Source organism: Squalius cephalus (assembly GCF_949319135.1).
Source record: "Squalius cephalus genome assembly, chromosome: 4".
Taxonomy (NCBI): Eukaryota; Metazoa; Chordata; class Actinopteri; order Cypriniformes; family Leuciscidae; genus Squalius; species Squalius cephalus.
The window spans coordinates 53177180-53192800 of record NC_137125.1 but is presented as its reverse complement, the minus strand read 5'-3'; the positions used below and the strand labels follow the sequence as shown (position 1 = coordinate 53192800).

Sequence of the window (15621 nt, the reverse complement as noted above, 5' to 3'; positions counted from 1 at the left end):
GAGAGACTCCAGCCAGTAGGAGGAGCTCGTCCCGCATGTCTTCAACCCGCCCATAGGGGGATCTCACCATAAACGCCTCTTTTCAGTTTCCAGTCGACTAGTAGCCTAGTTGTGTCATTTCTTCTGATACTGCCCTCTGTAACCGGGAGGCGTGGCTTGGGAGTGTCCTCGTAGGGCAGCGAAGCAAGTGCATTCTGGGAGTTGTTGTTCCAAAAATACATTTTCTGGCTTTTCTCAGTCTAGAAGGCACCAACTTCTAAACTAACTTCACATTTCTACTACATAAATGATCCAATTTAAATACACATTCATCTTTCCAGCACTGAAATATCCCTTTAAGTGAGTAATGCGACGCACTGCTGATATTTACGATACTTCTGACGTCACAAGTTGCGCTTTAAACTTAAGTAGACTGCATAAGTTTGTTTGGTTGGAAGCTAGTTATTTTACTTTATAACATGTTAAATATGAATATTTTCTCACACAAACGCATTGCTTCACTTCAGAAGGCCTTTATTAACCCCCCAGAGCAGTGTGGAGCACTTTTATCATGGATAGATGCACTTTTATCATGGATAGATGCACTTTTATCATGGATAGATGCACTTTTATCATGGATAGATGCACTTTTATTGACTTCAAAACAGATACGGCCATTCACTGCCATTATAAAGCTTGGAAGAGCCAGGACATTTTTTAATATAACTCTGATTCAATTGTATTCGTCTGAAAGAAGAAAGTCATATACACCTAGGATGGCTTGAGGGGGAGTAAATCATGGGCTAATTTTCATTTTTGGGTGAACTAGCCCTTTAATGCTTATACAGCAATATAAAGGGTCTCAAAACACAACAGACAAACAGCAGTGCAGTGATGAATGGTTTTGTTCAGCTCACGCTCAGGGGTTGTGGGTGTTGTGGAGAGTAATGGCACATCATCTTCTCTGTCTCTTCAGGAAGATCCGCTTCTCCTTCATCGCTGGACAGACGCGAGTCTCCGCTGATTCTCTGCCAGTCGAGCGCAGGTTCAGGAGCAGAGCTGAGCACGACACCACACACTCTGCAGAGGAAGACATGATCATCTGAGAAACCTTCTAGGCAAGGCGAGGTTATTCATAACAGTCATTCAAAGTGTTCAACTCTCTTTAGTGTGTAAAGTTGCTGTTTGAGCATGAAAAAGAGAGTTATTCTCTATTTCAGTGTCAGTGTTTCTGAACTCCCTGAAACGCCTCCATTGTAGTCTTGAGTTTCTTCCGGGAACGAACACGTCACAATATTCCTCATTTAAATAATTAATGCGCAGAATAAAGGGGCGGGGCCTGGTTGAGTTAGTTAGTAGTGTGTTAAACTGGCGGGTTATGATAAGGGGCGGGACATTTCCCAAACACACTCAAAGGGCTTGACCAATCAGAGCACAGTGTGCTTTTCAGAAGGCGGGGCTTCATAGAGACAGGAACTAAACAGAGTGTTACTGACAGACTGGGAAGAGAGGAGCTGCAACAATGGAGAATATGAGGAAAATAATGAACATTCAAGCATGAAAACCTGTTCTAGTAGAGCCTAAAACAAAAGGTAATAATAGGTCCTCTTCAAAAATCATAGAATAATCAAAACAGATGCATAAAAAAAATAAAAATAATAAAAACATCTGTTAGCCTAGGGCTTAAGCATTATACTGAATTTTCACGATTCACAGATGATTTTTCTGGAAATTTAAAATCAAGTAACGTAAATATGGCAATGATTTTAAAATGCACTTTTATTTGCCCATTAAGTTTCCTAAAAAAAATTTATCATTATTTATATATTATTTCACAATCTTTTCTTGTCCCAATTTAAAGTTTAGTAGCAAAAATACATAAAGTTGGTAAATTTGATTCAATTCTGTGAATCAGTTCCAACGGTTCATGTCAATGAATCGATTCAGAACTAAACGATTCAAAATGAATCCTCACTAAAATGTTTTAGTATAAATATTTAGGAAAATATGGCAGTTTATTGACATGTTGGTGCATATAAATAAAAAAGGATTGAATATCATGTGTTTATATATTGATAAACATGCCTTGATTGTTTTAACAACATTTTTACTGTTTTACTTCTTAAAGCAAATATTCTGAACCTAACTGGAAACAATGTTTCGAATGATTGCGTTAGCACTTTAGTATGGAAGTAGACTAATCCTACAATCAGTGTGGTCGGCAGAACGTACCTGTGCAAGTGTGAATTGGCCAGCCTCAGTTTGAGAGTGGGAGTGGTCTTGCCATTGGTACAGCTTGTGGATTGGCTGGGTGCTGCGTCATGTGACTGTGTGACCTGCACTGATTGGCTGCCTGCTTGAACTTCCTTTTTTTGCCCCCCCTCCTTCTCCTTCGCCCGTCCCTTATGCTCCGCTAGCAGAAAGTCGAAGTCTTTCCTCCGTCCTGGGACGGCTCGCCGGTGGGTCAAAGAGTGAGTCTAGAACATACATGATCAAACACATGTTATGAACACCAACACAGCGAACATTCAAATCAACCGATGTGATTATGAGTAATGGTACCAACCTTACAGGTTAACGAACGAGTGCAGGGCCGCTTCGTCTCTGGGTCTAAAACCCCACAGTGTTTATTAGCATCAAACACTCGCCCTGTGCAACAAAACAGAGAGGGACTTTATATTGTTATTTTCAGCTAAATATAATTTATTTGATGTAATATATTATGCACTATTTCATAAAATGCAGTAATTATTTGTATCTTTTTGTATGTATTTGTATACATATACACACACAAGCATTTATATATATATATATTAGGACTGTCAAAAGATTAATCACATCCAAAATAAAAGTTTGTGTTTACATAATATATGTGTATAATTATTTTGTATATATCAATACACACACATGCTTGTATATATTTAAGAAAAATGTGTAATTTATATATAAAAAAATTATATATAAATATATACAGTATATGTATGCAAATATTTCTTAAATATATACATGCATGTGTGTGTATTTATATATAGAAAATAATTATACACAGTACACACACATATATTATGTAAACACAAACTTTTATTTTGGATGCGATTAAACGCGATTAATCTTTTGACAGCCCTAATATATATATATATGTATGTGTGTATATATGTGTGTATATATATATATATATATATATATATATATTTTTTTTTTTTTTTTTATACACTTGAAATATATTTTATTTATACATTTTATTATTTTATTTTATAATTTATATCATTTAAATTGTTTTATTTATTATTGATATGTATTAGTATGTTATGTTGGTGCATATCAAATAATATCTCTATATCAAATGATTCAATACGTGTTCATAAATTGTGGAAAACATGCCTTGATTAATTTAAATACTTAGTCTGTTTTACTTCTTAAAACAAATATTTAGAACCTCAGTGGCAACATTTATTTTATATGTGTGTGTGTGTGTGTGTGTGTGTGTAATGTATTTTTTTGTACGTATTAGATTATTGAGTATTTCGTTTCTCAACATGCTAATGTCAAAATGCATTGGAATCAATTTCGAGTGTTGGTTGAATAATATCGTGTGTGCGATGATCTCAAATCAGTCATTTCCCAGGTTTCCTCTCATTTAGATGCGGCCTATGTGAACAGTGGACAGCGAAGAGACTCACCAAGAGCGTATTTCACACCAGAGGGTTTATCTCTGAGAAACTGCGGTTTCAAACACAGAGTCCTGATTACAGCAGTGCGAGGATCTGCCGGCCGAGAGCAGCATAAATCAAGCCGAGAGCCAAGAGCCGAGTAAACAACATACGGAGAGGGACGAGTGAGTGACGACTAAACATTCAAGCTTCCAGGCGAACGACAACTCTTCAAAACATAAACCACAGGACTTGAGTTTGAAAACAGGTGACGGGATTCATTTCCTTTAATGCTTGTTCATCCTTTTGATTTGTGTTTTTATTTCTCTCTCTCACCCGTTTTACAACAAGAACATACAGTGCTTAGCATAAGTGGACACACCCATGCAAAAGTTGACTAAAAAGAGGAATAGAAAAATCATCTTTTGGAAATTGATCTTAATCCAACAAAAATCCAACCTTTAAGGACACCAATTTTCTTTGTGAATGAATAATGTATCGTAAATAAATAAATGTTCCTCCTTAAAATACAGGGTGCATAAGTTTGGACACCCCTATGTTAAATCCCCATAGAGGCAGGCAGATTTTTATTTTTAAAGGCCAGTTATTTCATGAATCCAGGATATTATGTATCCAGATAATATTCCCTTGGCCTTTGGAATTAAAATAGCCGCACATCATCACATAGCCTTACCTAGAGATTGGCATGGTTTTATTTCAGTTAGCCTAATAGCTGGTTTGATTTGCATTGAGAGATAATCTTATGGAAAGTACTCCATGCCAATCTCTAGGTATAGAGACAGAGCGCAACGTGTCATAATCTGAAGGCCACACCCACCGGGGGGGGGGGGGGGGGGACTATCCAACCGTCTCCATTGACTTTGCATTGCGAGAGGCTGCCTCCTTATCATTTATGACTTATAACAAAAGACAGAAAAATGCCTAAAAGCTGCTGTGTGACAAGGTGTACAGCAAACAAGCTAAAAAATACATTTTTATAAGCTTCCGAACGGTAAACATTTCGTCACTGGTAAGTAAAATATCCAAATGTCAGTTTTATATATTATATTTATGTAAGCTAAGCTGTAGCATTTTGACAGTATGCAACTTTTATAATGTGGATAAAGCAGAAAGCTATGCAGTAACGGTTATGTTTGCGAGTGCCTTAGCTACAGTAGTAGGGTTACGTTACTAAGAATAACGTATATATTATTATATACGTTAATAATATAATAGGGTATATAATACGCGTTCCAGTGGGCGTAGTTCGAGAACTAGTTGCGCTCTGTCTCAATTGATCCATGTCCTGAAACAACCGTTTTTTTGGGGTCGACAGCTTATAAAAATGTATTTCTGGGTTATTTAGCTTGTTTGCTGTACACCTTGTCACACAGCAGCTTTTAGACATTGTTTTGTTTTTTGTTATAAGTCATAAATGACAAGGAGGCAGTCTCTCGCAATGCAAAGTCAATGGAGACGTTTGGATTGTTTCCCCCCCCGGTGTGGGCGTGGCTTAAATACACTCTGTCTATATGGTGAAGGGTGTGTGATGATGTGCGGCTATTTTAATTCCAAAGGCCAAGGGAACTTTATCAGGATGCATAATATCCTGGATCCATGAAGTAACTGGCCTTTAAAAATAAAACTCTGCCTGCCTCTATGGGGATTTAACATAGGGGTGTCCAGTCTTATGCACCCTGTATTTTAAGGAAGAACATTTATTTATTTACGATACATTATTCATTCACAAAAAAAATTGGTGTCCTTAAAGGTTGGATTTTTCCTCATTTTTCTAATTAAGGCATTAAGATCACTTTCCAAAAGATGATTTTTTAATTCCTCTTTTTAGTCAACTTTAGCATGGGTGTGTCCACTTATGCTAAGCACTGTATTCAAAACAAGGAACTTCCGCACACTATCAGGACTTGCAAATGAGTATCAAAATTTTCTTAGCAACGTTTCGGTCTCACGACCTTCATCACGCATATCTATGAGGGAGACCGAAACGTTGCTAATAAAATTCTGATGCTCATTTGCAAGTCCTGATAGTGTGCGGGAGTTCCTTGTTCTTTGTAGATTTTTTAACCTCTATTTACTTGGGCTTTTTTATTGCACGCACCGATCAACTGCAGGTGTGCGATGGTGTTTGCTAATTAAAACAAGAACATATACAATTAAATCTAAAAACAACACAAAAAAACTAATTTTTTTGTATTATTTTAAATTGTTATAGTATTTTTTAACATTTTAAAATTTTAGTTTTACATTTTCAGTTTTCATTATTTTGTTTTTGTGCTTTTTTGTCATTTTTAATATTTATTTTTTTATTTCTATTTAACTTTATTTTTTATTTCAGTAATTAATTTAAGTACTTCTACTTCAGTTATTAGCAACGTTTTGATTTTTTTTTTTTTCAGCTTGATTTGAATAAACAAAAAATATTTTAATAGTTTTAGTTAACAATAACAACACAGTATAAAACATACAGTAACAAAAAAAAAAAAAAAAGACTTTTCAAATTCCACTAGATAAAACGACTTTTCTTTATTGATGACATCACGAAGGCCATTCAGGCAGAGGAAAATAATATTAACCAATAAAATCGAAGCACAACCCTCTCCTATTCCAATCAAATCATGTTGAATTCTTAGTTTCTCCAAAAAACAAACAAAAAAAAACACAGCAAATAAAATTTTCTTCTCTAAAAGTGTTTTCTACTCACCCGAAACTCTCCGAGGCCTCCCGCCTTTGGCTCCATTCTGATGCTTCTTGTCTGGAGGAGAAGGCGGGACAATCGGTCTCCTGTCCAATAGGGATGGAGACGTGGAGGGCGAGGGGGCGGGGCGTTTCTCCAAGGGTGACCGTGACGGGCTGGGCCGCCTGTCAATCAGTGACGGAGGCGTGGTGGAGCGAGGAGTCCCGGGACCTCGACCGTTCAGGAACTTCTCCTGGATCTTGTGAGATGCTGGTGACGTCGAGGAGGACTTGAGAGGAGCGGACGACGGAGAGGAAGACGAGGAAGAGAATGAAAGAGAAGAACTCGCTGTGGGAGACGAAGAGTTGACTTTGATGTGCGCTCCCTCCGATCTGTTGAAACACGGCATCTTCTCCAGACTCACCACGGGTAAAGACACGCTAGAGAACAAAAGATTGTGCATTTAAAACACACAAAGTGTCAAATTTGATTAGTCTAACACAAGTTTTGGGACAAAATAGACACACAACCATATATACTAAATAATAAATATATATACTAATTCAGCAAGGGTGCATTCAATTAAATTGATTAAAAGACGATAAAGACATAAATTGTTACAAAATATTTCTATTTCAAATTAATGCAACTTTCTATTCATCAACGAATTCTGAAAAAAATGCATCACAGTTTCCAAAAATATATAATATGATATAATACAATAATAACTGTTTTCAACTCTGATAATAATCAGAAATATTTCTTGAGCAGCAAATCAGGATATAAATATTAGGAGTAATGATGCTGAAAATTCAGCTTTGATCACAGGAATAAATTACATTTCACAATATATTCACACAGAAAAAAAGTTATTTTAAATGATAATAATATTTCACAATTTTTACTGTATTTTTGAACAAATAAATGCAGCCTTGGTGAGCAGAAGAGACTCAAAACGTAAATAGTATAAACATTAATTTTGACTATCTGTGCCTATTTATATGTAGATTTTTTTTATTTTTTTTCAGATTAGACATATTTCTTTAAACTTCAATACATAATAAACACAGCCAAATTAATATTAATGTTTTTTTTTTTTCTTTGTGAATATGCCTACACACCAGCGAGCTTTACAGTCACATTACAGCAGCATTACAGCTCTGCTTTATTACACACTCTCCAGAACACTAAAGTGAACCCATAATCCTGTGTCTGTCAGTGAAAGGCAGTGTTTTACCCACCAGGCCTTGGCTCGCGCTCCCTTGGGCGGATACACGGCCAGCGGGGCCTTGCTGAAGCGCGAGTGTGGATAATCCCGAGGAACCCGGAAGGGAAGGGGGTCCACCTCGCTTTGAGCCGCAGACATCTTGGCCTTGACAGGAACCAGAGGAGTCCTGGAGCTGCTGGGCGAGCAGTGTCTCCTCTCTGAACACACAACCATTGTGAAGAAAATAAAATGAAAATTTGTCCTTGAAAATAAGAACTTGTTCTTAAGTGACGTGCCTGGTTAAATAAAGGCTTTAAGCCCCTCTGTTCTTCTGTAAGACTAAACACTAAATAAATAAACTCTCGGCACAGACACTTGAATACAAATCCAGAACGCAGTGAAGCAGGTAAGAAAACTGTATTTCTGTAACAGCTGAAATGCAAAATATCATCAAACCCGAAAATACACATCTATATCATTGAGAACACATGGGCCAACAGGACACACACTATATAAAGGACACGGGAATGAGAGAAATGCCTCTGATGAGTCCAGGTATAAAAATAAGGCCTTCGAAATCTTTACAATTGTTACGGCTGGGAAGGTGTCGCTATAATACATCTATGAACATATGTCTCACACACACACTCCATCTGAACACCAGAGGACATCTCACTCACACACTTCATCTGAACACCAGAGGACGTCTCACACACACACTCCATCTGAACACCAGAGGACGTCTCACTCACACACTTCATCTGAACACCAGAGGACGTCTCACTCACACACTCCATCTGAACACCAGAGGGCGTCTCACACACACACTCCATCTGAACACCAGAGGGCGTCTCACACACACACTTCATCTGAACACCAGAGGACGTCTCACTCACACACTCCATCTGAACACCAGAGGGCGTCTCACACACACACTCCATCTGAACAGCAGAGGGCGTCTCACACACACACTCCATCTGAACAGCAGAGGGCGTCTCACACACACACTCCATCTGAACAGCAGAGGGTGTCACACACACACTCCATCTGAACACCAGAGGGCGTCTCACACACATACACACTCCATCTGAACACCAGAGGGCATCTCACACACACACTCCATCTGAACACCAGAGGGCGTCTCACTCACACACACTCCATCTGAACACCAGAGGGCGTCTCACTCACACACACTCCATCTGAACACCAGAGGGCGTCTCACTCACACACACTCCATCTGAAAACCAGAGGGCGTCTCACACACACACACACACACACAGTCCATCTGAACACCAGAGGGCGTCTCACACACACTCCATCTGAACACCAGAGGGCGTCTCACACACACTCCATCTGAACACCAGAGGGCATCTCACACACACACACTCCATCTGAACACCAGAGGGCATCTCACACACACACTCCATCTGAACACCAGAGGGCGTCTCACACACACACACACACACTCCATCTGAACACCAGAGGGCGTCTCACACACTCCATCTGAACACCAGAGGGCATCTCACACACACTCCATCTGAACACCAGAGGGCGTCACACACACACTCCATCTGAACACCAGAGGGCGTCTCACACACACTCCATCTGAACACCAGAGGGCGTCACACACACACACTCCATCTGAACACCAGAGGGCGTCTCACACACACACACACACACACACTCCATCTGAACACCAGAGGGCGTCTCACACACACTCCATCTGAACACCAGAGGGCGTCTCACACACACACACACACACTCCATCTGAACACCAGAGGGCATCTCACACACTCCATCTGAACACCAGAGGGCGTCTCACACACACAAATATGCCCCGCAGCAGAAGTACGATAACACACATCATTCCAGGAAATCCCTATCTCTGTATCCCATCATCGCTGTACCAGAATTCTTTCAAAACAGAACATGGCAAAATAATAGTTTTTACTCGACTGTACTATTTTGGTGATCGTTGGGAGACAAAATTGAAATCGAAATCGAAATTCAATTAATTGCACAGCCCTATTTCAGAGTGAGCAGCGTTTACAGAGCCGTACGTCACTGACAAGCTGCATATATATATATATTATTTTTTATTCATTTATTTGTATTTAGATATATTTGTAAATATAAATATATAAATATATTATAAATATAAATATTATAAATATATATATATATATATATATATATATATATATATATATATATATATATATATATAAAATGCCTCGCATAGACTTCCATAAACATTTTTGCATGACAACACAAACAAATCACTGAATCCGAGGTTTGAACTGATTCACAGCAATAAAACAAACTTATCAACTCTGACTCCCTTTTTTGCTGCTGAGGTCTAAACCAGAAATGCTATTAAACAACACTTCCTTAAAATTTTCGTGAGGCAATGCACATGGTTTATTAAAATAGTAGCAATGCTTTAGATGTTGCTTCACTTTATATTTCAAGCAAAACCATCATGAATATCCCACAAATACATAATCCAGTCCAAGGCATTAATACGCCCCCAAAACCTGACACACCTGATTCTCCAAAAGAAAGTGCTAATCCACTTACGGTTCTTGCTATGCATGGCTGTGGAGGGGTCGAGGTCTTCTCACTGTTCAACTGTTCCCCAACTACCTGCAATGACAAAGACTCATTATCACACACAACACAACACAAACTACACATATAATCCATGTATGGTGTTTCAAAACATTACGCCGTCTGAGCCAGACCACTCTGAAAATAAACAAGGATGTTTTTCTGTTTTTCGTAGTGAATAATGATAATAATGGTTGGATCTGGCAGCTCACTAACTGGCTTTGGCCTTAACATCGAGTCTCATCTGCCAGTGAATCTCAGCCAAGAGCCACAACAGTGTTTGCCAGGTCTCTAAAGAGCAGATTTCAGAGGCTGTGTTTGGACACGGCTGACGGGGAGAGCCCCTCGCTCGCCCGGGAGAGAGAGAGAGAGGGGAACAATGGTCCGTTCGCTCTGACCGCAGGGGTAATTCAGCATTGGGACGGTCTGAATACACGGCAGGTGTGCAAATACGCTTCTAGTGCAGCTGGGCTGAGAAAAAAATTAAATAATTAAAAAGGCCGAAGTCCATCGTGTTCACAGGTATGCTGATGTTGCTAAAACTTAACTATTCGCACTGGATTAGTATTACCCGGTGACCTCTAGTCATTTGTAATAATTGCGGAGGCTGTCTGTGATCTTAATCCCGTGCGAATCGGCCATGTCTGTAATTTGTGAAGTTAAAATTCCCCCGCAAATGCCCAACCATATTTGGCCGAACACCCCGAGGTCCTGTGATAATAATATTAGTCCCGTGTGAATCAGCATCTCTGTGATTTGGCGGGTCGTATATAATTTTTTCAAGGTTTTTGTTTCCTGTGTGCTTTTTTATCCATCTTTCGTGAAGAGTAAAGGCTGCGTTGTATTTTGATAGTATTTTGGGTGCTGGGTCATATCGCTATACACAGTACAACTATACAATTTGCATAAAGAGAAAGCTGAAAACCATTAGAAGAGTAAAAAAAGAGTGATTAGATGGAGATGGACGACATGTAAAGCAGCGGTTAAGAACATTCTTCTGTTTATGAAATATCACACAGCTAGACCTATAACGACAAGACATTCCCAAGCTATAGCCTATTAACATCACATCCGGGAGATACGTCAGTAAACACGAAAACTCGGATGTGGGGGGGTCATTTCTAAATCACACGAGGTCCCCAGATAACACTAATCCAGTGCGAATAGGGCTTAATCTGTAGCTATGTTTCCATCCACTTATTTTTATGCGCATTTTGGGATATCGCATTAAAAAACTGATTGAAACACCAAAATGCGCATAAAAAAAACGTATGCTGCACTCGTTTGAGTCAAATACATGCGCAATAAACTACGATGGAAACACATTTACCGAATAAATTCCTCAATGCACATTGTGACTTAACTGGACTAACCAGCGGACCGATCTCAATCCACAGCCTCTGAAATCCCTAAGAAAAAGTCTGTCGTCAAAGTGGGATAATTACCTTCCAGAACTGTCTTATACTCTGAGATGCAACTAATTTATTATATAAATACAAAAATGTATTTGTCATTGAATCATTCATTCAAGCGGTTCGTTTAAAAACACAGATTAATCAAGTAATGAAACCAGTTTAGCATTTTGAGTGAGTCATTGAATCATTCACTCAACCCGATTTTATAAAATAATTCATTCAGATTAATAATTACACATTTTAAATAGACTGGAGCAATTAACATGTTGTAAATGACATGTTATTTTGTTTAGTTGTCTGTTCAGAATCATGGGAGAATCTCTGTTTGAAACCAAAAAAACATGGTGATTCTCAGTTTATCCAGAATCGTGTAGCTCTATTTTGACGTTCGGTCTGTCCAACACACCTTTTACTATCCCATGAGGCCACGGGAGAGGATTTATGAATGGCAGTGAAGTGACACAACTAGGTCACATGACAGTAGGCGCGTTTCCATTACAGATGTGCGCAAAACTTTTGCGATTTTTTCAAAATATCGAAAAAAAAACCCTATTGCGAAATGACGGCGTTTCCATTAACCGATGCTATGCGATTAAAACGCAATTTCTCTCGCGATAAGTCATTCCAAAAATCATGGCAACGGACGTTGGTAGGTTTATATATATATATATTATATAAAAAAAAAATGTATGTGTGTTTTTGCCTTTAAGTAGATGGTAAATAATGTTGAGATTATCAATTTCACTTTTGCACAACAAATAAATAGAAATTTTGGTATGTTGCAAATTTGCGACAACAGGCATTTAGGTTAATTTTTACAAAATGGTAAAATTAATAAAACACATTTTCCCATCTCAGGTATGTAGATTTTATTCATGGCACAAAGTTGTTAGAACTTATAAACTTTAATTGACAAATTAATGAATCTTGACAACAGCAAGAAACAAAACACTCTCCTACTCCCTAACATTGACAGTAGTTTTTATACATTCCATGTTACACTCTGTTTAACTCTTTCCTTGTTTCTCCAGTGCATACATTATATATTCTTATAGTGTTATATCCTAACATGCTATTTTTTGTGAAAAAAATAAAAAAATAAAAAAAATTTTTTTTGGCTGAAACCATCTAAATACAGCATTATTATAATATGTAGCCATTAGCCCAATCCAGCCGTTATGGACCAATGTCGCAAATTTGCTACAAACAGAAATCTACAAAGTACGTAAAAAATATTCGTCACATGAAGTCTATATGAATAACATAGCTATAGAAGCAATCAATAATCTGGTACATATTTTTATCTTAGCACAACTTAACTCATTTTGGGCAATTTCTCCACATTTGCGCCCTTGATATGCGGATTTTGCAAACCAAAATATTAGCTTCGATGAACCGGATGTAGTTCCCACTCCGACCGCTCCTACGAGAAACCAGTGCGTGCAAAATGTTCCTAGGTATGTATCGAATGTGCACAAACAGGCATTGGGGGAAAACACACGCTATCTCGCCTGCAGTCTGAATGGAAGGGGTTTGTTGCAAATTCGCGACAGTGGGCGTTAAGGGGATATATATATATATATATATCACAGCCACTGCACTAGATATTATTATTATTAATGGAAGGAAAAGTAGGCATGTTATCCAAGCATTGATGGCAAGGAAAGACCCTTATACTGTGAGCAGCTCATATGAGGTGTTTCTGGGTTTTTCTCCCTCATTTCTGCTTCGAGGTCTTGATTGTGGCATTTCTTTGAGGTTTAGAATCCAGTATTTCTGTCATTCTATTGTCTTATATGAGTTTAATAAAGAACTCTGTCTCGTATTCTGTCCACCTAAGTCAGGTGACCTGTAAATGCGCAAAAACTGTTTCCATTGCAGTTTTGCGAAATATTCCTTTTTCGAATTGCCTGAAAAACCCCCTCATGCGAGCGTAAAAATGGGAGGTTTTGCAAAATTAATGTGTTTCCATTGGGCATATTTTCAATTCGCGCAATTTAAAGGGTAATGGAAACGCGGCTAATGACAACATGATGAATGTAGTATGTCCACATCATTCATACAACCCACATTCTTACTATAGAGCACACAAGTAAATTCAAATAAGTAGTACCTACTCAGACTTGATGCGATTTTGGACACAGCATATGCAAAACTTTAAATAGTTTACAAGTAAACAATCACTTTGCTACACAAGCTCATTTACATGCTTTCTGAAGTGTGTCAGAGTTGCCACAAGGGGCGCTATAGTGTAAACTGTCTTCTTCTGTTGTCAGTTTTTTCTCTCGGAGCAGAGCAACAGTTTGAAGAAAACCCTTCTGAGAAAGTTAGTTCAAAACTTATTTATGACCAGCTTCCTGAATAACAACAACATCCGGTGTAATGACGGAAATTCAAAGGTGAATCTATCGAGCCCTTCAGTACTAAGACAACGCTACGAAGACACAAGTTACAATCACACAGTAGAATAATTCACATAACATAATTCATGTGCCGTCAGTGAGAGATAGAGAGAGCTCTGATTGGCTGTTAGCTTAGCGAACGAGTCTGTGCACGAGGATAAAAGCGAAAGTGATGAAAGAGAGCAAAGAAGTCAAGTTGTTAGGGCTGGTAATCTTACCTGAGCATTTGAACGCACTAATATTTTCATAATAACATGAGCCGACTGGAACGAAGAAAGTGATCAGCATCATTGACATTCAAAATGGTTTCCGGGTTTGCATATCTGCAGTCCTAGTTTCGCTTTCTCTTCTTGAATGACGAAAGTAGACTATTGATGCCTGCTGATATAGACAGATATTAACTCACACGCAGACTCAGAACGCACGTGCTGGTGGACAGTCGCCTGACGTACTTTTGGTGTGTTCAAGCGCAGCTTTTTGTCCGCTTTCACCGCCGCTAGTTCTTTGAGGTCGGCTTGGTGTTTCCCGGGCTTTACTGGCTCAAGATGTGACTCCACTGAAAGTCAGTGTGATTAGTATGATCACCTGCCAGATATAAATCATTAGTCGAAACGCATCTCTCTCAAACAAGCTGCGACAGATCTGAGCAACAATAATTGCAGCCAGGATAAAACGTCAGTTCAAAAACATTCTCTTGGCATGAAATACATTTTCAAACGTATTAAATAAGGTCGATGTTGTGTGGCAATGAGTGTGTGTGTGTGTGTGTGTGTGTGTGTGTGTGTGTGTGTGTGTGTGTGTGTGTGTGTGTGTGTGTGTGTGTGAGAGTGTGTGCGTGTGTGTGTGTGTGTGTGTGTGTGTGTGTGTGTGTGTGTGTGTATGTGTGTGTGTGTGTGTGTGTGTGTGAGAGTGAGTGTGAGAGTGTGTGTGAGTATGAGTGAGAGAGAGAGAGAGAGAGAGAGAGAGAGAGAGAGAGAGAGAGAGAGTGTGTGCGTGTGTGTGTGTGTGTGTGCGTGTGGTCTCCCCGTCTGACAGGCACCAGCTGATCTGCGTTTGTTTACATCCGGTCCGCGACCTCATTGAACTGTTGACCACTAGCGAAGCCTCGTCTCGCCGTAAATCTCACGACACACTCTCAAAACAGACAAGCTAAGCAAACACGAGAAAAACACACACAAGTCGTCGGTCGGGGAGAAGCACTCACCCAGCTTGAGCTTGAGGGGATGGAAGAAAAAAAGATAGCAATAAAAGGAAGCAGAGAAGAGCACGCGAGAGTAACACGCCTCCTGTCCCGTCCTCTTTCTGAGGCGGTGACCCCTCGGTGACCCCTGCGCTGAACCCAAGCACAAGCTGCCGGGCGAGGGGCGGGGGGGGACGCAGATATGAAAAACGACAGGCCTTCCGTACACAAGCGTGTGCTTTACCTCTCCGGTCCACGAGACACACACACACCAGCACTGAGATACACACACACCAGCACTGAGACACACACATACCAGCACTGAGACACACACCAGCACCGAGACACACACCTGCACTGAGACACGCACACACCAGCATTGAGAAACACACACACCAGCACTGAGACACACACATACCAGCACTGAGACACACACTGACACACACACCAGCACTGAGACACACACTGACACACACACAAGCA

The 15621-nt window shown here is 39.4% G+C and overlaps 1 protein-coding gene across 1 annotated transcript in view; it reads right to left on the bottom strand.

Moving 5' to 3' along the window:
* The window catches only part of atxn7l1 (ataxin 7-like 1), a 31530-nt gene that overhangs the window by 9607 nt on the left and 6302 nt on the right, over positions 1–15621 (bottom strand). Inside the window, exons 2-7 of the mRNA XM_079870092.1 lie at positions 10112–10177; positions 7566–7749; positions 6352–6764; positions 2546–2628; positions 2212–2456; positions 897–1059 (exon numbers count right to left, since the gene is read on the bottom strand). Of these exons, the coding sequence (XP_079726218.1) occupies positions 897–1059; positions 2212–2456; positions 2546–2628; positions 6352–6764; positions 7566–7749; positions 10112–10127 (1104 nt within the window). The 5' untranslated portion in view covers positions 10128–10177. The remainder of the gene's footprint in view (positions 1–896; positions 1060–2211; positions 2457–2545; positions 2629–6351; positions 6765–7565; positions 7750–10111; positions 10178–15621) is intronic.